We start from the raw sequence: 24,815 nt of genomic DNA, 5'->3' as shown, positions 1-24,815 counted from the left end.
AAATGGTTTGTAGAACCTTGTAGAAGATAAAATAGCCCCATTCCATGAGATGATTTTGCCAGCATAATTGCTCTGAGCTAGTTTTAAAAAGGCAGATGTATTGATATATAATTTTCATATAGTAAAGTTCATTCTTTTTGAAAGTGTACAGCTGTGAGTTTTGATAAGTGCATACAATCGTGTAGCCACCATAATCAAAATACAAATTTCCATCACCTTTAAGCATTCCTTGTACCCCTTTGTAAGCAGTTCCTCCACTCAGCCCCTGGCGGCAGCCACTGATCTGTTTTCTATCCTTATAGTTTTGCCTTTTCCAAAATGTCATATAAATGAAATCAAACAGTATGTAGCTTTTTGAATCTCACTTAGATTAATGCACTTGAGATTCACCCATGTTGCATGTTTCCAGTAGTTTGTTCCTTTTTATTGCTGAGTAGTATGTTGTTGTGTGGATATAGAGTTTGCTTATCCATCCAACAGTTGATGGATATTTGGGTTATTTTTAGTTTATGGTGATTATGGATAAAACTCTCATAACACATTTTTATGAGAACATACGTTTTCATTTTTTCTTGGATAAATATGTAGGAGTGGGTTTGGTGAGCATATGGTAAGTATATGTGTAACTTTATTGAAAAAATGGCCAAACTAATTTCCAACTTGGCTGTACTATTTTCCATCCCCACCAGTAAGGTATGAGAGTTCCCTGAGTTGCTTTTTAACCCTCAAGTACTAATGCCCACAGTGCTTTTCCTCCTTGAAGTGAAACCTTGGGATTTCTCCCTCCCCCTTCTCCCTTCAATTTTGTGTTCCAATCTCTTATACTTGGACCTTTAAATTACTTTTATTTAAAAGTATTTAAACTCTAAGTTCGCATCTGTTTGACTTGGTTGTAGTGAACTAAATTAAACTCAGGCCAAAGGTAATGGCAGCCCTGAGTGGGACTTTGGTGCAAATGTAGCTGTCTCCAGGGCATCTGCATAAGGTAGCTGAACCCTACCCCAAATCCAGGGAGAGATGTCAAGTGTTTCTCACCAGCTATGGGATAGACAACATACTTGGACTTTCACAGTGGTGAAGATTCATTTGATCCTAGGCAGAGAAGTCAGAAAAAGATCTGTGGTTATCAAAAGGTATATAGATTTATCTTGGAGATACTATGAAGTATGTAGAATCTTGTGAACAGGTTTTTCTCTCACTTAAAGTTTTTACATTATTTTTAAATTAGTGATGCACATAGCATAGTGGTTAAGAGAGCCCAATGCTGCTACTACCCACCTGGGTGACCTTGGGCAACCTCTCTATGCCTTAGTTTCTTCATCTGTAGAATGGGTATAGTAAGAGTAGCTAGTAGTGGTGGTGAAGTGGTTAATATGTATATTGTGCTTAGAACAGTGCCTGGCAAATATTAAACGATATGAGTACTAGTTGCTGCTGTTATTGTTATTAACTAAACTTTATCCCCAATAAAATGTGTTTTTCATGCATTTGTCTCACTTTCACAGCTTGCAGGTACTAGCTGCTTGTTCAAAGAATGACTAAAATTCAGTTAACACTGAGAACCAGAATTTTATGACATTATCTAGAATAATGTCCAGTTTCTGATTGTCCTCAGATGCATGTATTTATACTCACATATGTTGACTCGAGTCACATTTTTAAGTGGCATCAGTTCTTGGGTCTAGCTGGCTTATTTCTCTTACTCTTGGAGGCTCAGGAGGAAGTGGTGATTTCTGAGGTACACTATCCTCCTCCCCCATTCCCTGCCTCCTCCATTTGAGGGGGTGAATTCGCCACAGTTTGGTCACTGTGTCAGGGTTAGAAGTTTGGGCACAAGATTTTTGATCATGTCCCTCTCTTCCTAGTTGTTTTTGTTGTTGCTATCTCCATACAGAAATGGTTATCTTTTAGCATAGCTTATCAACTTTTTTTTTTATCCTCACCTGAGGATGTTTATTGATTTAGTGAGAGAGTAAGGGAGGGAGGTGAGAGAGAACATAAACATTCATGTGAGAGAACACGCCCTGACCATGATCAAACCTATGTATGTGCCCTGTTTGGGAATTGATCCCGTAGCCCTTAGTGTATGGGACGACACTCCAAGCAACCAAGCCACCCAGCCAGGGCAGCTTAGCAATTTTTTTTCCTGACATTTCTTTACAGTGGCCATCTCTCCAGGGAATAGGCCTAGCCTGGCTTTCCCATTTGGGACCTGTGATATGTGGAAGCGCAGTCAGGTTGCCTCTGTTTGGGCGTACCGCCTCAGTGCTAGAGCATGTGGTCCTGGGCGCAGTGAGCATGCACACAGCCAGCAAGCAGGTCCACCTGTGCCCCTCAGGCACTGGAGTGGGCCTGCCCCATGTGTGCACCGGCTTTCACACAGTGCTGCTTCATTCATGCACTTCAGAGTTCTCGCAGGGAGTGAACGAATTTATGTTCTGAGCATTGTCTGCGGGCTGACTTGGGTCTCACAAATGCACTGTTACTTTAAATGCTTCTAACAGCTGTGACTTATAAAATGTAGTTGTGAGATGCACTACTGAATTTATAGTAGCCTTTCCCTTTGTCCTACTAAACCTGCAACTACTGGAATGGAGGGGAGGTGGTAACAAGAAAGTTATAACATTACAGAGGAGCTCCTTATACTTGAAGCTCTTGAGATCCACCTCTGTAACATGCACCCAGACTTTACTTAGAGATGAGAGAAAGCAGTTGAGAGAGGCCCAGAGGCAGGTAGGACCCATCACCTCCTTACCTGTTAGGAGGGTTGATAGGCAGAGTATGCTGGACAGGGAACTCCAGCCCTAGTGCACACTGTTCTTATCAAATGCAACTTGCATATCAATAGGTGGTTTTTTAAAATTTAGTGTTATCCCTATAAAAAGAGCAAGGCCTAGCATAATCTTATTTTTGGGAAAACTTACATGTGCAGCCAGTATAGAGCAATAGAAAATATTTGTCTTCACCAAGTGCTGAACTGCATGGATTCACTGTGCCTAGGAGACTGGAGAGGGTTCAGAACATCATGGTTGCTTCGAGCCCTTGACCATCCACTGGGAGCCCCCACCTGCCACTGGCTGAGGAAACAAGGAGTGCCCCATGCGTGAAGAGTCTTAGTTCTCTTGTTGTGGCCGCTATACATTTGCAGTGCGTCTTGAACTGCCTGTAAAAATATGTTCATGTGGTGGATTTCAGACTTGTTGAAGTTTAAGGACAATTGGAGAGAGTCGTGGTGCTCCCTGAGGCACACTGCAGGACCATATTTGAAAATGTACAAGAACCTGACATTGCCTTTTAAGAACCTGTGCTAATGCAGTATGTGGAAGCTCTCCAAGAGCAGCGTAAAGCTCAAAAGGTGAGAAACGTGTCCCGTAGGAAGATACCCCAAGGACAGAGGAGTGGTGGTGTTTCTGGATCTCACCAGGGAGGATCATGGTGCCTATTTTAGCTCCTTCTCCATGTGCCCCCACGTCAGTTGCTATTTTCATAGTGAGCATCTTCCTGCAGCTGGTGGTATGTTGATTGCCAGAAACCCTCATGTGGAAGAGGAGGGTGCAAGGAGTTGCCCCTGTGTCCACCGGTGCCCCTGTAAGCATCTATTTTTTGAGCACCCTACGCATGCCTATGAAATAATAAAAACATACAGTACAAGATAAGTCCTGCTTATAAAAACCCAGTATCTTTTCAGAGAAAAAAAATACATATGAAATACAGATAACTCTTAAGACAAGTAGAGTGCAAAAAGTTGTAACAGTCAAATTGTACATTGAAAGTCATGTTAATACACTCTTATTTAGTGAAAACTATCAACATTTATTTAGTAAAAAATCCAGTATTTAGGAAAAAATTCACTGTTCTGTGGATATTATCCTAATGTTTAAAAGTATTATAATAATAATAGTTCAGGGTCACAAAATCTCTCCCATAAATTTCTTTTTCTTTTTTTTTTATATATCTTTATTGATTTCAAAGAGGATGGGAGAGGGAGAGAAAGCTGAAACATCAATGAAGAGAGAGTTGTCATTGATCAGTTGCCTCCTACACTCCCCTGACTGGGGATCAAGCCCGCAACCTGGGCATGTGCCGTGACCAGGAATTGAACCACGGCTTCCTGGATCCTAGGTCAATGCTCAACTGCTGAGCTACGCCCAGCCAGGCGACTCCTATAAATTTCTTAACAAGTAAAATGGACTAGTGGTAATACTCTTAAAATGTTCTATTGTTTGTTTTATTTCAAGCTTTCTGCAACCCTCTCTCCCTCAATATTAAAATCAAGCCTAGGCAGTTTAGCATGTCATTGAGAGCTGGCTTTTCCTCTTTCTAAAGGTGCTACACAGTGGGCCCAGTGACCTTCGATGGGAATCCCTCCCGCTCAGTTTCCCTGCTGCCCTCTCTCCTACAGCCCTTCCCACCGTTGTCATTTCTCATTTGCCTCTAACCTTGACTCCTGCACATGACAGTCTAGTCATTTACTAATAGTTTTCTCATCAAGTTGTGTGGCCCTAGATTTAATGCTAGCACAGTGACACCTTGGGCACCAATATAGTAAGTACATGTCTGAGGGACGATGGAATGGGGTTGTGCCCACACTGTTACAGACCCATGGTGACATCTGTAGGCTATGGTGTATTTCCAGTCAATAAATAACTTCTAATAGGTACATGGTTTTGTTGACTTTAAGGTATTATATTGTTTTTTTATGAATGTTAAAATAATAATCACTTATTTATTCATTCATTCATTCATTCATTCATTCATTCATTCATTCATTCATTGCTATGGCTATTCCAACCCTGGATGATTGAGAATTAACTATATGGTCATTTATAATCAGATGTTTGTCATGGATTCAGAAGAGAGAAAAGTCCTTGAGGAAGAAGTTAGGCAGTCAGAGAAGGCCACATGGAAAAAGGAGGTATCTGAGCTGAATCCTGAAATGTGTCTTGAGATTCACAGGAGGGTAGGGAGGCAATGCCCATTGCTTAGGGAGGTAGTGCTCATGGCTGTGGGAAAATATCTTGGAGAACTTCCTTCCTTGCTCTAGGCATCTAGGGAAAGATGAGTGAAGGCAGCCAGAGTAGTAGTTGGGTCTCGTGAAGGCCTTGTGCCTAGGGTCTGCAATGGAGGACCTTTCGACACCTGATAGTGTGGGGACAAGACCCTGTCAATGCTCTGGACCTAGAGCCACCTGTCACTGTAGTAGTTAAGTAGTATGTGAATAAAACACTGGAAATGTCCCTTCATTGTGGGCAACTTCACGGGCACCTCCTGTCAAACCCGAGTCTTTTGAAACAGGTAAAAGTATGCCTTTCCCTGGCATGTCTTCCCTCCAGATGTCATTGGTCTGGTTTGACTCAGTGTTTTTGCATAGGGATAAGTCATTGTCTGAAAGTCAAGCATAAGTTTATTGTTTGCCTAGAAGAAAGGTGGAGAAAGATCTGGAGAGAAAAGACAAGGTCTTAAGGGTCTGACCTTGAAGGGAGCTCCTCTTCTTCTGCATGAGCCATTTTGATTTTTCTTTCCCCAGTGCCCTGTTTTCCTTGGAGTTTTTTCTACTTTTTTAAAGGTTTAATTAGTTAATTAAACTTCAACCTGTCATTTGTATCCTTTCCTGATTGTGGTCTTGCTCTTTTCTTTTTCCCCAAGGTATCTTGAGTGTATTAAAGCTGACTTATTGTTTTGTTTTCTGCAAGTGACTTTATTCTGAAGTTTTATTATCTAGAGATTGAGGTTTTCCTTGTCTTTGGGCAAACCAGATTCCTAGACCCAAAGTTTCAGGTAAAGGCCTTTCAAACTTCTTCTAGGTCCTTGGGCTTTTGATCTCTACTATAGATTTTCTTCTTTCAGACTGACAGCTATAGAGCCCCAAGGCAATCTCTAACACTCAAGTTAGAGAACCCCTGCTCTAGAGTGGGATTGAGGGATGGGGCCAAGGCCAACAAGAGACAGATGTGTGAGCCTACGCAGAGCATGGAGCTATCTCAGGAGAGGGTGTGGTGTGAATTCCTCCCTACCCTTGCCGCTTGGCTTCTTTTGGTTCTCTTGGCATTTTCTCCTTTTGGATGCTTTCATTTTTTCTTTTTTTGTGTGGCCAGAACAGAAAGAGGGTTTCCTTTTCCAAGGCAGGCAAATTCTTCCCCAATTTAGTATCCTGAGGAGAAGTCCTAGAGGAAATAGAGGTTCAAATTGGTATAGCCCAGTTTACAAGGCTGCAAAGCTTTTTAGTAATAAACAGGTTTATGGGGGTAGAGGGAAAATAATTTTATTTTTGGCACCGAAAATGACCTACTTAAACCCAATAGTTTGTGTTTACTGCAACCACCTATGTGGTTTCCAGTCATGAGTTCATGGCTGTCTGAGTTTCACCAAGCAGTGGTGACAATAATGGTTTTTTTTGCTTTGTGGGAACTTCACATGGGTTAGCTCTCCTCTGTCCCCTCAACACCACAGGCTGATTTCCTTACAAACTGCCTTAGCCTGGGCTTCTGGAAATGAACCCCATTCTTGCAATACAAGGTAAGATAGGCACTGACACCGTACCTCCCATATGGTTCTAAAAACTGAGAACTGATCCCACTTCTGGTCCTTTACAGTGCTAGTGTGTCACTGGCTGCTGCCCAGTTCAGGGCCCTCTGTGCTTGAGCAAACCCTTTCCTAAGATGATTTTTTTTCCTAAAATGACTTTTTCAAAAGGCAATCAAGCAAGTTCTGAATAGACATTGGGAAGAGATAGGAGGAGCTCCTCAGTAGCTTAAAATAAAATATCTTCCAAAGTCAACCCTAACTACTAACCAGCTAACCAACTAATAAACCTAGGACCTTTCCTCTGTAGTCAGGATCTCAGAGCTGGAGCCTTGCTTGTGTTCATTAGCACCCCTGTCTCAGGCCATGTCATCAGAATCCCACACTGGCAGTCAGCCATTCTGGGTGTAAGGAATGAGTCTGTTACCATGTGAGTCACCTTGCCTACAGATTACACGCACTTAGGAAAACTTCAGGGGGAAATATATGTTTTTCTTAGTCCTACTCCATTGCACTTCCAGTATGAGTGAGGCTTTCCTTTATACCCCAGCCTTTTAGGAAAATCAGTGTTGCAGATTTTGTTGCCCTGGAATTAATGGCATGACCAAGTTCTAGCCTAGCCATTCTGGACACCCTAGGCCGGTTACTCTAGTTTCCTAACTTTTTTATCCACCTTCTTCTTCCAAGGAATTGGGCCTCTGTCAGTTCCTTGTGGCTATACATGACTAGTTCCAACCTATCCTCCTTGGTTTCTCAGGTCTCCCTTTGTTACAGGCTTCTCTTCCCAAAGCCCCTTGTTTGGATCTGATGTGAATCTGTGTTTTAGAAAGTACTCGTATTTACTCAAGATAATTCTTTCCTTAAGACCAAATATATAAAATTTTAGTCACCACAGAACTATTAGAGCTTTAGAGAATCATTACATAGAAATGATTTCTCCATTTTAATGGAGAAAATGTATTTTTATTTATTTATTTTTTATGAGGTTTAAAAAGATGCTCTAACCACTGCCTATAATTTGTAGCTGCTGATGTAAATAAATAATTGAAAGGGAGAGAGCTCTTTAAAAGCAGAAAATTAATCACAGCAGTGTATTCTGCTTTGCTCATACATATGGTTGTCTTATATTATTTGCTTTTTTTTTATTTTTAGATTTCAGAGTAGACATTTTTCTTTCTCCTTTTTCAGAGAGAGAGTAGATGACCTTGAAGACTCAGAGCTGAGATAGGAAGATTTTGAAGTTGTTCTACTGCTGAAGACATGATTTAAATATCGGCTTTACGGTAGGTATTTAGGGAAGAAATACAACAGTTTTGTGGTTAACATACCGTTGGCTTTTGCCTGCATTCTGAGGCTAGTTAAAAGGACACCATGAAAGGGGAATGTGTTTGAATCATATTCAGCAAACCAGAGCTCTGAGAAAATTAAAGCTACCTCTGTGGTTGGGTTTTCTTTTTGAACTGAGCGGTGTCTAGGGGAGAATTTTCATGGACTCTACATGGACTCCGTGAGTGTGTGTGGTCACCAGTATTTCCCAGAGTCTTGTGGCACACTCTTTTTTTTGGGGGGGGTGTCATATTGAGACCAGTGTTTCATTTGTTCATTAAACAAATGAGAGCAGAAGCTTCCTCCCAGGAACTGTCCTATCTGAACTGCCTCTGGGGCAGTATTTCTGAAAGTGTGTTCCCTAGATTATTAGTTCAGTGGGGACAGGGGTAAGAAGATAGATCTGTGCTCAAATGAGTTTGGAAAACATGGGGTTAAAGTTAAACAGTCTTCCTTATTGAAGGATCTCAAAAATGAATGAGACTTGTGAACATCCATGAGTGTGTGTAGTCGCCAGTGTTTACCAGAATCTTGTGGAATTCTTTTTGTATGGGTCATCTTGAGACCAGTGTTCCATTTGTTCATTAAACAAATTATTGAACACGAGCCATTTATGGTGTTGGATTCTAAATTACAACAATAAATGAGATTGGCAATGTTTGTATATAGATAGTAAGGTAAGAAATAAGAACAGTTATTGATAGGCATGATATTTAAGAGAATGGTCTGGGGAGCTAGGGAGCCTAGGTTTTAATCCCGAGTCTGCCACTTATATACTGGATGACCTTGAACAAAACTAATTTCCACACCTGTAAATTGGTAATAATACCACCTACCTAATAAGGTTGTTGTGAGGATTTAAATGATGACTACGTATTGGCAATTACTAAACCTTTTATAAGTGTTATCAAAATTTGTGCTTATAATAATAGTGGCTGAGTGCTCTGAAGGTTATATGATAGACTGACTGGGGAAGAGATAGTGGTGGAGTGGAACTTTTAAATATGATGGTCTAGGACTATCCAGAAGTAGATACCTGTAAATATGAGAAATACTGAGCTATGGAGATAGTATATAGAGAGCATACACAGAGAAAAGCAAGTGCAAAGGTTTATGTTTTATGCAGAGAAAGCATTTGACAAAATCCAATATCTCTTCATGATAAATCAAAAAAAATCAAAAAATCAAAACAAAACTAAACAACAACAACAAAATAGGAATGAAGAGAATTTCTTTAACCTGAGAAAGGGTATCTGTGAAAAACCCACAGCTAGCATCATACTTTATTGTGAGGACTGAAAGCTTTTTCGTGAAAATCAATAACAAGACAGGTGTCCATTGTCATCACTGCTATACAGTATGGTACTGGGGAGTTCTATACTGGGCAGTTAGAAAAGAATATGGAATAAAAGATTTCTAGATTGGCAAGAAGGAAGTAAAACTATATTTGCAAATGACATGATCTTGTATATGGAAAATCCACTAAACTATTAGAACTTCTAAACAAGTTCAGATAGGTTGCAGGATACAAATATTAATTGTAGTGCTAAACACTTATAATGAACCTCTGAAATTATTAAGAAATAATTTCCTTTACAATAACATGAAAAATAATAAAGTGTTTAGAAATAAATGTAACCAAAGAAGTGTAAAACTTATATTCTTAAAACTACAAAACATCATTGAAAGAAATTTAGGAAAATCTAAATAAATGGAAAAACATTCCATGTTTATGGTCCAAAAGACAATATTGTTAAATGATAATATTTCCTAAACTGATCTACAGATTCAATGCAATATCTATCAAAATCTCAGATGGATTCTTTGCAGAAATTGAAAACCTGATTCCAAAATGTATATAGAAATTTAAGGGACCCAGAATAACCCAAACAATCTTTAAATATAGCAAAATTGGAAGACTCAAACTTCCCAATTTCAAAATTTAACACAAAGCCACAGTAATCAAGACAGTGCGATATGGCATAAGGACAGGCATATAGATCTTTGGAACAGAATTAACGGACTGGAAATAAAACCATAGATTTATGATAATTGATTTTTTTTTTTTTTTTTTTTTTTTTTTACAAATGTTGCAAGGCAGTTCATTGGGAAAAGAATAGTCTCTTCAACAAATGGTTCTGGGACAAGTGGATATCCACATGGAAAAGAATGAGGTTGGACTTCTACCTCACACTATATACAAAATGGATCAAAGGCCTAAATGTGAGAGCTAAAACTGTAAAACTCTTGGAAAACAACATGGGTGTTAATCTCTATAACCTTTGCTTAGGCAATGAGTTTTAGTTATGACACCAAAAGCACAAATGACAAAAAAAGAAAAAAAAAAGAAAAAAAAAAGATAAGTTGGACTTCAACAAAATTTAAAACTTTTGTGTATCAAAAGACGTTATCAGAAGAGTGAAAAGACAACACACAGTAGGGGAATATATCTGCAAATCATATAATCTGATAAGAAACATATCTAGAATATATAAAGAACTCTTACAACTTAACTCTAAGAAGATAACCCAGTTTAAAAATAGGCAAAGATCTGAATAGACATTTCTTCAAAGAAGATATGCAAATGACCAATAAGTACATGAGAAGATTCTCAATAGCACTAGTCTTCAGGGAAAGGCAAATCAAAACCTCAATGAGATATGTAATTCCACTGTGAAAGACAGATAGTAACAAGTATTGGTGAGGACATGGAGAAACTGAAACTCTCTTACACTGCTGGTGGAAATGCAAAGTCTTTCCAGAGAAGCTGCTTTGGAAAACAGTCTGGCAGTTCCTCATACAGGGAAATATAGAGGTATTTTATGATCTGGCATATCCACTCCTAGATATATACCCAAGAGAAATGAAAACTTATGTATATACAAAAAGGCAAATGTTCATAGCAGTATTATTTTAATTATCAAAGAATGGAAACAATCCAAATGACCAGCAAATTGATGAAGGGACTAAGAAAATGTTATATGTCAATATGATAGGATATTATTTGTCTATAAAAAAGAATGGAGAACTGATGCATGCTACAACATGGGTAAGTCTTGAAAATTGCTAAATGAAAGAAGCCAGACACAAAAGACCACGTCTCGTATGGTTCCGTTTATATGAAATTTCCAGAACAGGCAAATCTGCCATAGAGACAGAAAGTAGATTAATGGTTGCCTATGACTAGAGTGTTTGGGGGAATTGAGAATGACTGCTAATGGGTACATGGTTTCTTTTGGGGTGACAAAAATGTCTAAAGTAGCTTTGGTAATGATTATATAACTCTGAATATATTAAAAACCATTGAGTTGTATACTTTAAATTGGTAAATTGTATGGCATATGAATTATGTATCAATAAAGTGGTTGTATACATAAAACAAGATATGCTTTGCAGGTGTAACTGTCAGCAGTTGGTGATAGATGACAAATGGGAGCTAGGACAAGGGAGGAATTAACAATGACCCCTAAAGTTTGGCCATGGCAACTTCTGAGATGGTGAGGAGGAAAGACTGAGAGTTGTTTCTGTTTTTTGAGGGTTTTGTTTTTTAAATGGGGAGTGCCAGCTTTGAGGATCAGAGTTCTGTTGTGGACATATACTAAGTTTGAGTACCTGTTAAATACCCAATTAGAGATTTTAAGTAGACCGTTGAATGTGCATCTGGAACTCAGTGGGACAATTCTGGCTGGAGATAAAATTTAGATAGGCAAATCCATAGGCAAGGATGAAAATGCGGAGAGAGGGGAAGAGAAACAGAGAGGGAGAGAGAATGAGAATAAACAAGGCTAAGGATGAGGTGGAAGGAGGACAACTACAAAGAAAACAGAAGCAGCACCAGCCAGGGAGAAAGGAAAGTAGGAGAATGCTATTCCTGCCAGACTTGAGAAGGAGGGTGGGGTCCCTAAAGCTGGTGTGACTTAGAATCAGTAGGAGGAGGACAGAAGTGTCCTTTGGAACTGCCAAGATAGGTGTTGTTCATGACTTTGATAAGAGTAGTTCAGGAATGAAGACTCCAGGTCAGAGCAGGGTGAAGCGGGAATATGAAGTGCTCAAGTGGAGAGAGTTAGGCAATAGATGAAAATTGCAATAGAATCCTTTCCTGCTCTGCTGAAACACCCAAGTGCTGGTGTATTTTGAAGGCTATCTCTTTCTTGGAGCCAGCTTTTAGAGGTGGAGCCTGCATCTAGGGAGCTGCCAACCTGTAGGTAGTGGTAGGGCAGGAGGGTAGTGCTGGGCTGGGGTCCAGAGAGGAAGATTATTCTTTCCTTTGTTCTCTTTATTTTCTTTTGCTATTTTGATTGGGAGAAAGCTGAAAGCAGGATTTTACTAACGTGCTTTTTTGAAGTTTAGGTCAAATTGTTTGAAAATCTTTATTAGAAATGAGAATAAAGAGAAAAGACATTCCATGCTTTCAGATGCAGTCTTTATAAAGTAGAATCCTGATTTTATACTCATCACTGCTTTATATCTCTTCAGATGTCATGGGAACCCAGTATTTGGACCATCCAGACTATAGTGGGTCTTGAAGCAAGGTGGAGGGAAAAAGGCGCACACAAAAATGCTTGAGGCATACGCATGTCCCAGACCTCAGAAGTACACTCACCATGCCTCTTAACATTGGCATTAGCACATTCTTTCCTTCTTTACTAATTTAGATTGTGTGGAAACAGCTTTTATTTATTTATTTATTTATTTATTTATTTATTTATTTATTTATTTATTTATTTTTTAAATATATCTTTATTGATTTCAGAGAGGGGAGAGAGAGAGAGAAACATCAATGATGAGAGAGTCATTGATCAGCTGCCTCCTGCACGCCCCCCACTGGGGATCGATCCTGCAACCCAGGCATGTGCCCCGGCCAGGAATCAAACCCTGATCACCTGGATCCTAGGTCAATGCTCAACTGCTGAGCCACGCCCGGCCAGGCATGGAAACAGCTTTTAAAGATACATATTCTTCAAGTAACAACCCAGTCTTTACTTTCTCTTGAGAAAATGGACTGCTACTTAGGCTGTAAAGCCCGTTTGATGTTTTAGGCAAAAATCATGTTTTGAGCACACGTCTGTTGACTGCTCATTTTGTATGAATCCAAGCAGTGTTTGTTTTTTCTTATATAGGATGTGTCTGTGTGGTGTGTATGCATGTGTGTGAGTTCATGCACTTGGCACAGTTTGGTGAGTCATATTTTTAAAGTTATATCTTAGTGTTCTAGCTCAAATCTCTGATCTGATATGGCATATAAATGTCCTATCATAAAACAGTATTTAAAATCCACTGTTTTCTAACTGACTTGGCACAAAATTAGAAAACATCTTTGTTTTGAAGCCCTGGTTAAAGCCTCCTTTATAAGAATTTTTCTTACGTGTGCATGGTTTAAAAAAAATTATATGGTTGTTGTTTGGTTATGTTTTGTTGTATATGGAGGAGACATGTATTTGGGGATTTTGAGGGAAGAATTTTTCAGTATTACTTTTTTCCTCTGAAAGAAGCATCTTAATTTGTTCTAGAGCACAGATCCATACAGTGTTAAATTTATTATAATGAGAAAACAATATTTGTAGTGTATCTGTTTGGTTAGAAGCTAGACTGTCATCCACAAGGAAATAGGAAATCACCAGCTTAAAAACAAAACCTCTGACTTGAGAGTCCTGATTTTTTCAGCCATCCTCTGCCCTAGGTTTAGAGATTTTACTAACTTCTGGCAACTTCCTATCATGGGAGAGTTTGAGTGGTTATCTGGGAGGAATCTTTGAACCTCACTCAACCTGTTATTTTGCCTCCAGGGCTATGCTAAAGGGCCCTTTTCATATCTTTATTTTATTTTTTTAAAGAAAATATTCTGTGGTTTAGTATGATTTTAAAAGAGTGAAAGTGGTTATAGAGAAAACGGGTTTGGTCTGCTCTGTTCACAACTAACCGCTTTCTGAGAGAAGCCTCTCTCTGTAGGCACATCTTGACTAGGGCCAGGCCAGGTTAGTTTCAGGCTCCTGAGTATTTCACAGACTTGGACTGCATTAGGCAGGTGCTAATGACAACATCTTAGATTATTTTGTGGAGGAGAATGCATCGGGTTTTTCTGCTCAGGGTGGATCTGTGAAATTTTCTTTGTTTCTCAAAAAATGTCTTGTTTGTTTTGGGATGCAGCCAGGCCTCTCCTGTGGGTGGTTTGCTGTGTCACAGACCTCGGGCCTGGAGCCTGCACTTTGCTTTGTCTGTCAGATCAGATGAGTTGTAAGAAGCAGCCAGCTAGTGTTTGGGACAAACACGAAGTGATGTTCGTGCAGGCAGAACCTTTGGGAAGACTGCTTTGAGATGTGGGAGTCTGAGTGACTCGAAGAGAGATGGACAGCAAGGATAGGTAAGGGACTGCTGGTTTGGGCTGCACATGGGAACCTGGTTAGCATTTCAGGGGTCGATGGGGCCTCATGCTCTCTTTTTGGTATGTGTGTGGTGATGATTTGGGGATGTTAATAATGTACTTAGTGTAGAATATTCTAACTAAAAGTGCCAATAATTTGATTTTTTAAGTAAAATGTAATTTTATTTTTTAAACTGCTATCCTACTACCAAAATCGTATTACTATCCAGCTCTCTAAATAGGAAAAACAAACACATGAAACTCCTAAAGGAATCTCTTTCTTTGTGATCTTCTATTAAATTCCATGTAAGATATGGGCCTATTTATAATAAAATTTACCATTTAATGGGAAACTGAAAACATGGAAGAATATAAATACACCTTTGGACTTCTCAATTTTTTACCTGCTCCCTCTCCCCCCCATACACACACACATGTATTTGCACGAAAAATGGGTAGCAAACATCATGTCAGGCAAACAGAAGGAACAATACAACCGAGTAAGGTTGAATATAAATTGGAACAACTCTTAACTTTTTTTATTTCACTTTCATTTGGATACTTTTACTAATTCTCTTTGCTGGGTTTAGGCTTTTCAAACATTCTTTGGCTCTGGGAGAGGGAGTTGTATAACCATAAAACTTGAGAATCCTGGCTGTAGAATAAATGTTCCTTTAAAAACCCCAAGGACAGAAAATTGAACACAGCTGTGCAAAAGAAAAAGGGGGGAAAAGGCAAGGGATGGTTCAGGGCTGCGGGCACCCTGACCAACTTCCCAAGTGCACTGCAACTGTGGTTTCTTGGTGGGGAGCTTCGGTGGTCCTTTTCAGAGTTGCAGGAAAAGGCCAGAACTGGATGTTTCTGTGATGTGGTTAAGAGAGCATTCTGACTGGATTTGTTTTTCATTGTTCTGCTGTCCTGTGCATATTCTCTTGTTTTCCCCTGGAGAAAATTGGGGTTTCTGGTCATTTTCTGAGATGTTATGATTACACATTTCCACTTGTAAGTAAGCTTCAGAGCTGAAACCATTTCCACCAGTCAGAAGATAGAAGAGGCAAGATTTCTTAACCCCCAATCCCCCTTCTTAACCCCCTCAGTCACAGAATTTCCCTCAGAATAAACAGTTTTAAAAGTGTGAGCCTGAGAACATGCCATTGTTGTTCCTTGCTTCTGCTCCCCTGGGACACAGACTTCTCTGGTGTGGGCCCCGCCGTGGACCCTAACCTCAGTGCAACCTTGGATTCATCATTATGCTCCGTGTCAGACAGTGTAATGATGATTCATACTTCTTCCTCTACAAGATTAGATTACTGTAATTTTCATATCCTGGACTGTGCGCTAGGGATTTGAATTAATTCTTGTTGGTATAGAGAGCAGTGTCATGTTTCTGGGCAGAAAGGACTGAATTTGCCCACTCAGCCATCGTCAGAACACATTTCGGGCTGGCATGTTGTGACCCTGTCTTCAGGTTTACCACATCAATGAGCTTACCTCAGAGGCTGCAGGCAGGGCCTGCATGCACTTGGTCTGGGTGCAGTGGACTTGCATACGTGATGCCATGCTTAGATCAGAATGCTTGAGAGATTTGCAAGGCAGTCAGTCCTGTGTTGAAATCAAGCACTTCTTAATGAGGAAAATCTTCCCCAAAGAGGTACATGGGAAGGAAGTAAAATAATTGAAGCTTTGGAATGGTCTTTCTAAAGCCAGCAGGGACTGTGATCATAGATTGCAGGGTGGTGGGAGCAATGAGAGGGCAAGTAGCCTTTGTAAAACCTCCATGTTTTGGTGTTCTTCCTGTAAAATATGTATTATTCATTCTCTTTCTTCAGCAAATGTTAATTGAGCACTTCCTGTGTCCTAGGCACTGTTCTGGGCACTGGAGTTTAACAGATATCTACAAAACAGACAAAAATCTGACCTCATGGAACTCACATTGTGGGGCAGTGACACTGCAGTAGGAATGTGGGCTGAAGAAAGCCACAGGAGGAGTTAGGAGTAGCAGGAAGAACTCAGTAAGTGTCGTTGTTTGAGGGTATGTTTGCCTATTTACTTCCTGTTTTTCCTTCGACACAATGTACACAATCCCACTCATTTTATATTTTCTATAAATTCCTCTGAAGGGAGTCCTTCATACATGCTAATAAATAGCCCACTCTGGTATAAGCAGTCCATGAGATAACTTCAGGGTCTTTGAATACGTTGTCTGCTGTAGACTGAGTATGTGTTAGAGGGAAGCTGAAGCGGGGTCAAGTGTTTTTATTTTTGTTTACTATCCTACCCTGTAATACTTCTCATTCCAGAATTACTTGTGTTAACTTACTTTCTCTTTCCTTGTGTCCCCTTCCTGTCTTTATTCCCTCCTTTCTTTTCTTCCTCCTGATTCTCTCTACTTTTCTTTGGTGAATGTGAGACAGCAACACTTTGCTGCAGAATTACAGAATCTGTTTCTTAGAATTGTATGAGTCTATGGGAGTCTTAATCTAGATATGTGATTTTTCATCTCTAGACTGAAACAAAGTTTTTACCTGATGCAGCAAAATTAAAAATATAAGAAAATGAAGTAGGTATTTTATAAAGCTAAACTTCATTAGTTGATTCCTCTATCTTCTCATTATTTTCTTTTCTTAAACTTTTTAGTTCTTAGTGTCTTCCACCTACCCCAGCAATTACTCATCCTCCTGAACTCAGCCCCCATCCCTTGCCCTGCTGCCTTCACAGTTGACTTCACCCCCCTACCTCGTTCTCCCACACTTTGGTCTTCAGACAGTGCCTTTCTCAATTTTGTAGCCCCTGCCCCAAAACAAGAGTCGCTGCCTAAACTTTAGGGTAGGAAGTCACCATTTGTGCTGCCAGGATCCCCAGTTGAAGCCACAAGTACATTTTAAGCTATAACACATAGTGGTTCAGTTTTATAGAATTATCGGTACTGTGGTTCCACTTTATTACAAGTTTATCAGGCTTTTGTGGGTTGGCCCAAGTGTGCAGCCATCACTTACGACTGTTCTTGGAGGAAAATGAGAATGAACTTTATGGTAGGACCCATACTGAGCTGGAGAGCGAATGCACAGTGCCTCCAACCAAGGGTACGTGGGGTTTCTTGGTTTGTGGAGGCAGGGGAGCATGGTTGGAGAGAAAGCTACCCAGGTCCTCCCTGTTTCCAGTGTACTTCTGAGGTCTGGACATTGCTTCTGGACTTTGTAACGTGGGCCAGATGTTTGCCTTTTCACACAGTCCTTAAGAAGAAACATAGGTTCTTTGTGTTTTTCATTCAAGAGTAAGAATTGTTCATTCCCTCCTGGTGTTTGGGATCAGCAAAGAAACCACTATAGTGCAAAGCTTTGTGTCAACAACAGCATGGAAAAGAAAGAGCCTTTAGAGTCTTTGTTGGATAGGAGATCCTCACTCCATCAGCTGTACCACTTCAAGCTCATGTTTCCACTTGAGAACCTCTGTGGTTCTTCCATGAGAGAAATTGACAGAAATCCCATATTTTTAGATATATAGTAGCCTAAATGGATCATGTCATTCTTTGTACATCTCCAATTACTCTCAAGACTCTGAGCCTGGTGTCCAGGAATGTGATGTTGGTCCAGCTGTGTGAGAGGCTGCATCCCTAGAGTCAGGACTCATAAACACAGTCCAGACTCCCCCTTGGCAAACTCACATTTCATTTTGACTGTGAGGCCAGCAGTTCTGTTCATGCTGAGCATTGCTACACACCCATGCTCTTCAAGCAGCAGCCTGGGAGAAAAGAGTTGGCTGGCTCATCTGTTGTTCAAAGCCAGTGACCTACACATGACCTTGGAGCTTAAAAGATAGTTATCTGAAGCCAGTGAAGTTCTTCATAAGCTTTGAGAGAGAGACGGACAAAGAGACACACTCATTGCTTGGTTGATTTAGATTATCTGGAAGAGGGAGATTTGTTGGTTGAAAAATATTGTTAACCAAAAATAATATCACCCCTTTTTTGCTTTTAAAAAATCTACCCAAAAATAAAATTATTTGTCCATGGTGCAGAGGCCCCAATCTCAGACTCACAGTGGTGCGTCAGTGTAGATGTTAGGACACTAAGGCATGTCCCTGTCTTTACTTATAGACTTCACAATTTCTTAGTTTATGGAAAATGAAAAACAAACAAACAAAAAAAAAAAACAACTGAAATGATTCCAAGTCTGTTCCTGTCATAGCAGAAATTAGGACATAATATGTACAGATCCTGTTTGCCAAGTCTTTTTATCCCCTGGAAATGAGCAGCTTAAAAAATACTTCTAATGAATTCTCAATTTCATTGCCATTTAGAAAGCGGAACTTTTCAGAAAGCAGAGCAGGTAGAGAGCTTTTTTGCCTTGCTCTCCTTGCACTGACAGTTCTGGCCAATGCTCCGACATCATCCTTCCTCAGAAACAGGTGCTTCACAGAGGGAAAGATGGAAACTGAGGCTGTTGCCTAAAAGCACTCGAGCTGGCTGAATCTGTTTTATCTTCTACCTGTAAACTGAGAAACCAACTTGTCACTCTCCAACTTCAGAGGGGTATTAAGTATTGATTAGTCAAACCTGAAAAAAAAAGAGAATTTTGTTGCTGAATTAAAATGAGACAAAAAAAGAAGTAACTGCAAACTATTTTGATTCTAGTTTTCAGTCTTTATATACAAACATTTATGACCTTTATCAAGTGGCAGACATTGCTAGTTTGTATGGGTACAGAGAAGATGGATTCCCGAGCTTCTGGACGCTAACAGAGTAGAGGTTAGAAATCATAGACCATAACAGGGAAGGTTTTTTAGGGGAAATAATGTCAACTGAGTCTTAAAGAATGATTAGGGGATTTCTAAGTGAGAAGGAAGGAAAGAGTACAGCTTAGACACAGCGACCATGGTAACTGTGGTTTCTCATGGTCACCTGCTGGGGGAGGAGTGGTGGGATATGTGGTAAGAGGTAGGAAGAGGCTCAGTCACAGAGGCAGGGACTTGGGAATCTCTCCACTAGGCCAGGCATTCTTGAAGCTCCATTTCCCCCCTCACATGTATGCTGGATGCTGTCCTTGTGTCACACACACCCTGGATGTGTCCACATATGACATTTGTAATAAAGCATGGCATTAAAATACTTTGTAACATCTCACAGTTATTAGCAGTACATCTGTAAAGTAAGTCATCCCAGATCTTGGTCTAGATGAGATGATCTCTGGGTTACGTGCCATTTCCCAAGTATTTATTCGTAACTTGATCGTTTTCTCTCCTCCTGATGAATATCTAAATGCAAGAGGGTGAAAGGGCTCTTTTACAAGGACATTCTTATATTTCCTCTCCAAGAACATTTAATTCAAAAAGTTTGTCCAGCAGCTTCCATCACTGAGAAGAGACTGGCTGCCCGGCCCACAGCTGCCAGGACCTCGGGGAGGACCTGCTGCTGGAGTCAGCGCTAGGGTTTGGGTTGGGAGTGATGTGCCAGCTGGGCTGGGTGGAAGGCATTCTGGAAGGAGTGGGGAGGATGTGTTTGTGGAGCTGTGGGAGAGGCAGTTGGAGGCTCTTGCAAGAGTCCTGACAAGAGGCAATGAAAGCATGATGGAAAGTGGAAGTAGGGAGGAAGGCTGAGCATTAGGAAGCAGGACTTGGTGATGGATGGCATAGGGGTGATGAGCCCGAGTGAAGCTACAGTCAGTAAGGTAAATGGGCATGTGTCATGATGGGAGAGGACGCATGTAGCATTATATGTCTTGAGTCGCATGTTCCTGTGAGATATCTGGTATTCTAAACCCTAGGGAATACCCACCATCCTGAATTCTGCCTCAGGTGTGGCAGAACTCACTCTGGGAGAGGTAGAGTGAGTGACTGCCAAAGTCAGAGTCCTGGGAAATAGACATTTGAGGGAGGGGAAAGGTAGAAGGAGCCAGGAACCAACTGAGGATGGGAGGGGCCAGCAAGGCATGGGGAGAGGCAAAGAAATGTTTCAAAAGAGCATGTTCCATGAAGCTGGAAGTAGTGAGAAAGGATCAGATGCCTTGGAGAGGTCAAGTCCACTGAGAGTGCATGTTGTTGGGGGCATCACTTTCTGGGTGTGAGGGAGCTAGATTTAAATTGGAAAACTGATAGGGGAGCAAAAGGGGACTGGGGGAGGGGAGACAGAGGTTGTAGAAGATTAATCCTGATAAAAAGCTGGGGTACATTTACACAGTGGAATACTACTTGGCTGGAAAAGAGAGGGAAATCTTACCCTTTGAGACAGCATGGAGGGACCTGGAGAGTATTATGCTAAGTGAAATAAGCCAGTCAGAGAACGACAAGTACCATATGGTTTCACTTATATGTGGTATCTAATGATCAAAATAAACTAACAAACAAAATAGAAACAGACTCATAGATACAGAGAACAGACCGACAGCTGTGAGAGGGAAGAGGGGTTGGGGAGCTGGGTGAAAAGGTGAAGGGATTAAGCAAAAAAAATACCTCAAAGACACAAACAACAGTATGGTGACTACCAGAGGGAAAGGTGGGATGGGGGGAGGTAGAAAGGGTAAAGGAGGGATAAATGGTGGTAGAAGGAGACTTGACTTGAGCTGGTGAACACACAATGCAATATATAGATGATGTATTTTAGACTTGTACACCTGAAACCCATATAATTTTATTAACCAATGTCACACCAATAAATTCAATTTATGGACACAGACAATAGTGTGGTGAAGGCCTGGGCTGGAGGGGGCAGGGTGGGGAGGATCAATGGGGAAAAAAAGAAGACATCTGTAATACTTTCAACAATAAAGATAAATTTTTAAAAAAAGGACCTGGAAAATAAATAAATAAAAAGACGCACAAGGCCCCCAAGAGCTTGGAGAGGGGGTGGGCTGAAGGAACTTGGAGGGCAGGGGAGAGAAGCCTGAGCATGTTCTTGAGCTATTGTTCTGTCCTGCAGTGAACTGAAAAGAAGCTTCGTGTCCCCTGTGGATTCCATGGCTGTCCCAGGGTGAATCTTTCTAACATGAACATCCAGTGTGAGTAGGTTGGCCCTCAGCAGAGACAGTTCAGGTTTTGGATCTGGTTTTATGGAATCTGAGAGGATAAGGGGTGCTGAAGCATTCTCAGCTGGCCCATTCTACCACTTGGAAGGCTGAACTTTTTTCTTTTCTTTTTATTTTCAAGAATTTAACCTGCAAGACTCTAGAACTCTGGAGTTCAAAAACTTGTTTTCTGTAATACTTATAGTAGCATTATATTTGAGGTAGCCCAGCCTCCTCCCTTTCTTAAGGAGTTGCTTTCTTGTTATTTCTCAAATACAGGTCAGGTTTTGAAAATTAATCATCTTGCACAGTTGATTGAACTTCTGAAAATTATGTGAAGGAATCCTGCTCTATGTTAGAGATGCCCTAGATATTAGAGGTGCTCTTTTAAGTGCCCATGCAACCTGCCAAATAAACATTTTTTTAATCCTTACCCGAGGATATTTTTTCCATTGATTTTTTAGGAAGTGGAAGGGAGGGAGGAGGAGGGGGGAGAGAGAGAGAGAGAAGCATTTATGTGAGAGAGACACATCAATAGGTTGCCTTCTGCATGAGCCGAAACCAGGGCCGGGGATCGAACCTGAAACCGAGGTATGAGCCCTTGACCGGGAATCGAGCCCACGACCCTTCGGTCTGTGGGTCAATTCTCTAACCACTAAGCAAAACTGGCCAGGGTGCCAAATAAACATTTTTAATTGGAAAACAATGCTTTTATTTCTTATTCAGTATCAAATACTTTATTTTGGATCAATGACTTTCTTGTAGAAACATTTCCAGTTTGGATTTCTTAAGATGGCACTGATGACAGGAAAATCTACTTAGATTTATTTAAAGAACAATTACAGTAAGTGGCCCACTTACAAATGGGTTGCAATTGGAAGTTTCTTTGGAGTAGATTTTTCTTTAATGTTTAAACTTTTAATTTTGAGATAATTATAGATTCAAATGCACTTGTAAGAAATAATACAGAGAGAGCCTGTGTACCTTTTACACATTTCCCCCTGGTGGTAATATCTCGGGAAACTAAAACAATACCATTACCCATATACTGATGTTGATCCAGTCAATGGAACAGTGGAAGAGTTTCAGAACAAGACTCCCTCGTGGTACCCTTTGATAGCCACTTCTTCCCCAACCCTAACCTCTGATTACCACTAATATTTTTTTCATTTCTGCAAAGTTGTCATTTGGGGAATGATGTATAAATGGAATCATACAGCATCTAACCTTTTGGGATTGGCTTTCATTTGCCCAGAATAATTTCCTGGATATTCATGTTGGTTGGTGTGTGTATTAAAGTTCGCTTCACATTATTGCTAAGTACTATTCCATGGGATAGAGGCACCACTGTTTATTTAACCATGTATCTGTTGACGTAGATCTGGGTTGTTTCCAGGTTTGGGCTATTATGAATAAAACTACTATGAACATTTGTATTTAGATTTTTGTATGAAAATAAGTTTTCATTTCTCTGGAAAAATATCCAGGAGTGAAATTGCTGGCTCATATGGTAGTTGGGTTTGGCATGTTTAGTTTTCTAAGAAGCTGCCAAACTTTCTGAGAGTAGCTATGCCAGTTTACATTCCCACCAGCCATGTGTGAGTGATCCAGTTTCTCCTTGGGAGAATTTGGTATTGTTACTGTGTTTTATTTTTACCATTCTGATAGGTGTATAAGGATATCTCATTGTGGTTTTAATTTTCATTTCTCTAATGGCTAATGATGCTGAATGTCTTTTTGTGTTCTTATTTGCCATCTGTGTATCTTCTTTAGTGAATTGTTTCTTCATGACTTTTGTCTATTTTCTAATTGAACTATTTGTGTTTTTTGCTGTTGAATTTTGAGAGTTCTTCATATATTCTAGATATCTGTCCTTTTTCAGATATGTAATTTGCAAATATTTTCTCCCACTCTGTAGCATGTCTTTTTATCCTCTTAACTGGGTCTTTTGCAAAGCAGAAGTTTTACATTTTCTATTTTTTTCTAAAAGTTTTATATTTCACATTTAATTTCATGATCCATTTTGATTAATTTTTATTAAAGGTGTGAGGATTAGGTCAAGGTTATTTATGTATTTTGTTTTCCAATGGATTTGTTGAAAGGCAACTTTTGTCAAAAGTCAGTTTGGATATATTTGTGTCGTTCTGTTTCTGGGTTTTTCTAGTCCATCATTGTAGTTGTACAATAGACCTCCATAAGGATAAATTGATTACTCTCACTTTATTCTTCTTTTTTCTTTTTCATCCTCACCTGAGGACATGCTTAGAGAGAGGAATGAGGAGAGAGAAGGAGAGACAGAGAGAAACATTGATGTGAGAAACGCTGATCGGTTGCCTTCCATAAATGTCCCAACCAAGGATCGAACCCACAATCTAGGTATGTACCCTGACTGGGAATCAAAAGGGCAACCTTTCAGTGCACAGGATGACACTCAACTAACTGAGCCACTCCATCTGGGTACTTTATTCCTCTTTTTCAAGATTGTTTTAGCTATTCTAAGCCTCTGCCTCTGCATATAAATTTTAGAATAAGTTTGTCTAAATCTACCAAAGATCTGGCTGGGATATCAGTAGGAATTGCATTAAATCTATGGATGCTTTTGGAAAAAATGGACATCTTTACTATGTGTGAACTCTTCCAATACACAAACACAGTATTTGTCTATTTATTTATTTAGATCTTCTTTGATATCTTTTGTCAGCATTATGTAACTTACAACATAGAGATCCTGTGTAAGTTCGTATCTAAATATTTTATTTTCTTCAGAATGATTGTAAATGGTGTGTGTTTTCAGTTTTAGTTTCCACATGTTCATTGTTGTCATAAAATAGGAGTTATAGAGATATGAATGTAGTTTCTCTTAGAAACAAATATCATAAAATATATGGTTCCTGGATTAGCTAACAAAAGCCAGATTAAAACCCATAATAAAGCCGATATAATGAACAGTGTTACTAGAAAGAATAGTAGATTACCATATTGTTATAATACTAATATTGAATAATAGCAAATGAGAAATACTTATCAAATATCTCGAAAACATCTTAAGTTTAGTATAAGTCTAGTTTTCATTTTAATTTTAATTCATAATACATGATTTTTAAACTTTCTTCATGGGTATATCATGAAACCTACTCTCATGAATATCAAATCTGATTACTGTCAGTTTTTGGAAAGAAGTGTGTGTGACTAAAGTTTCCTGAGTTCGGGAGATAGCAGAAAAATTAACGAAAGTATTTAAACAGATTGCACAGGTAGAATTAACTGAGATTTGAACAAAGACAAAACAAGCGTCTGAGGAGAATTATTCTGTTTTACTCCAATGCATAAGTCTAGGCCAGTTTGGTTGCTCCAGGGAGCAGTGAGCCACAACTTAAGAGGTATCCAAAAGTTAGATGTTTGCTTTGTATGAATGTATCTCTAAAGAAAATAACTGCATCATTGCAGTAATAGTGATTCATTTTCTCCTCCTATCTTTTCTTAAGCACCCTATGGTCAACCGTTTTACCTAAGTTTAGATTTATTTTTATGCTGTTTTGCTCCAGGAGGAGTTTAAATCAACTTATATTAATATATCAAGCAAGACCAAATAAAATTAAAAGTTGATG

The 24,815-nt window shown here is 39.7% G+C and overlaps 1 protein-coding gene across 10 annotated transcripts in view; it reads left to right on the top strand.

The window, feature by feature from the left end:
* SVIL (supervillin) overlaps window positions 1-24,815 on the top strand; it is a 239,753-nt gene that overhangs the window by 51,378 nt on the left and 163,560 nt on the right. For 5 of the 10 annotated variants that reach the window (XM_081141603.1, XM_081141599.1, XM_081141601.1 and 2 more), the window contains exon 3: window positions 7,711-7,805. Coding sequence is in view for 5 of the 10 variants with exons in the window: in XM_081141597.1 (XP_080997723.1) it covers window positions 12,989-13,025 (37 nt within the window). In the remaining 5 variants the exon portion in view is untranslated. Of the gene's footprint in view, window positions 1-7,710; window positions 7,806-12,968; window positions 13,026-24,815 lie in introns of those variants that run through there. The other 5 variants (XM_081141597.1, XM_081141605.1, XM_081141606.1 and 2 more) reach the window with 5 other exon arrangements.

Source organism: Miniopterus schreibersii, assembly GCF_964146895.1.
Source record: "Miniopterus schreibersii genome assembly, chromosome: 1".
NCBI classification, from domain to species: Eukaryota; Metazoa; Chordata; class Mammalia; order Chiroptera; family Miniopteridae; genus Miniopterus; species Miniopterus schreibersii.
This window is presented reverse-complemented; position numbering and strand designations above follow the sequence as displayed.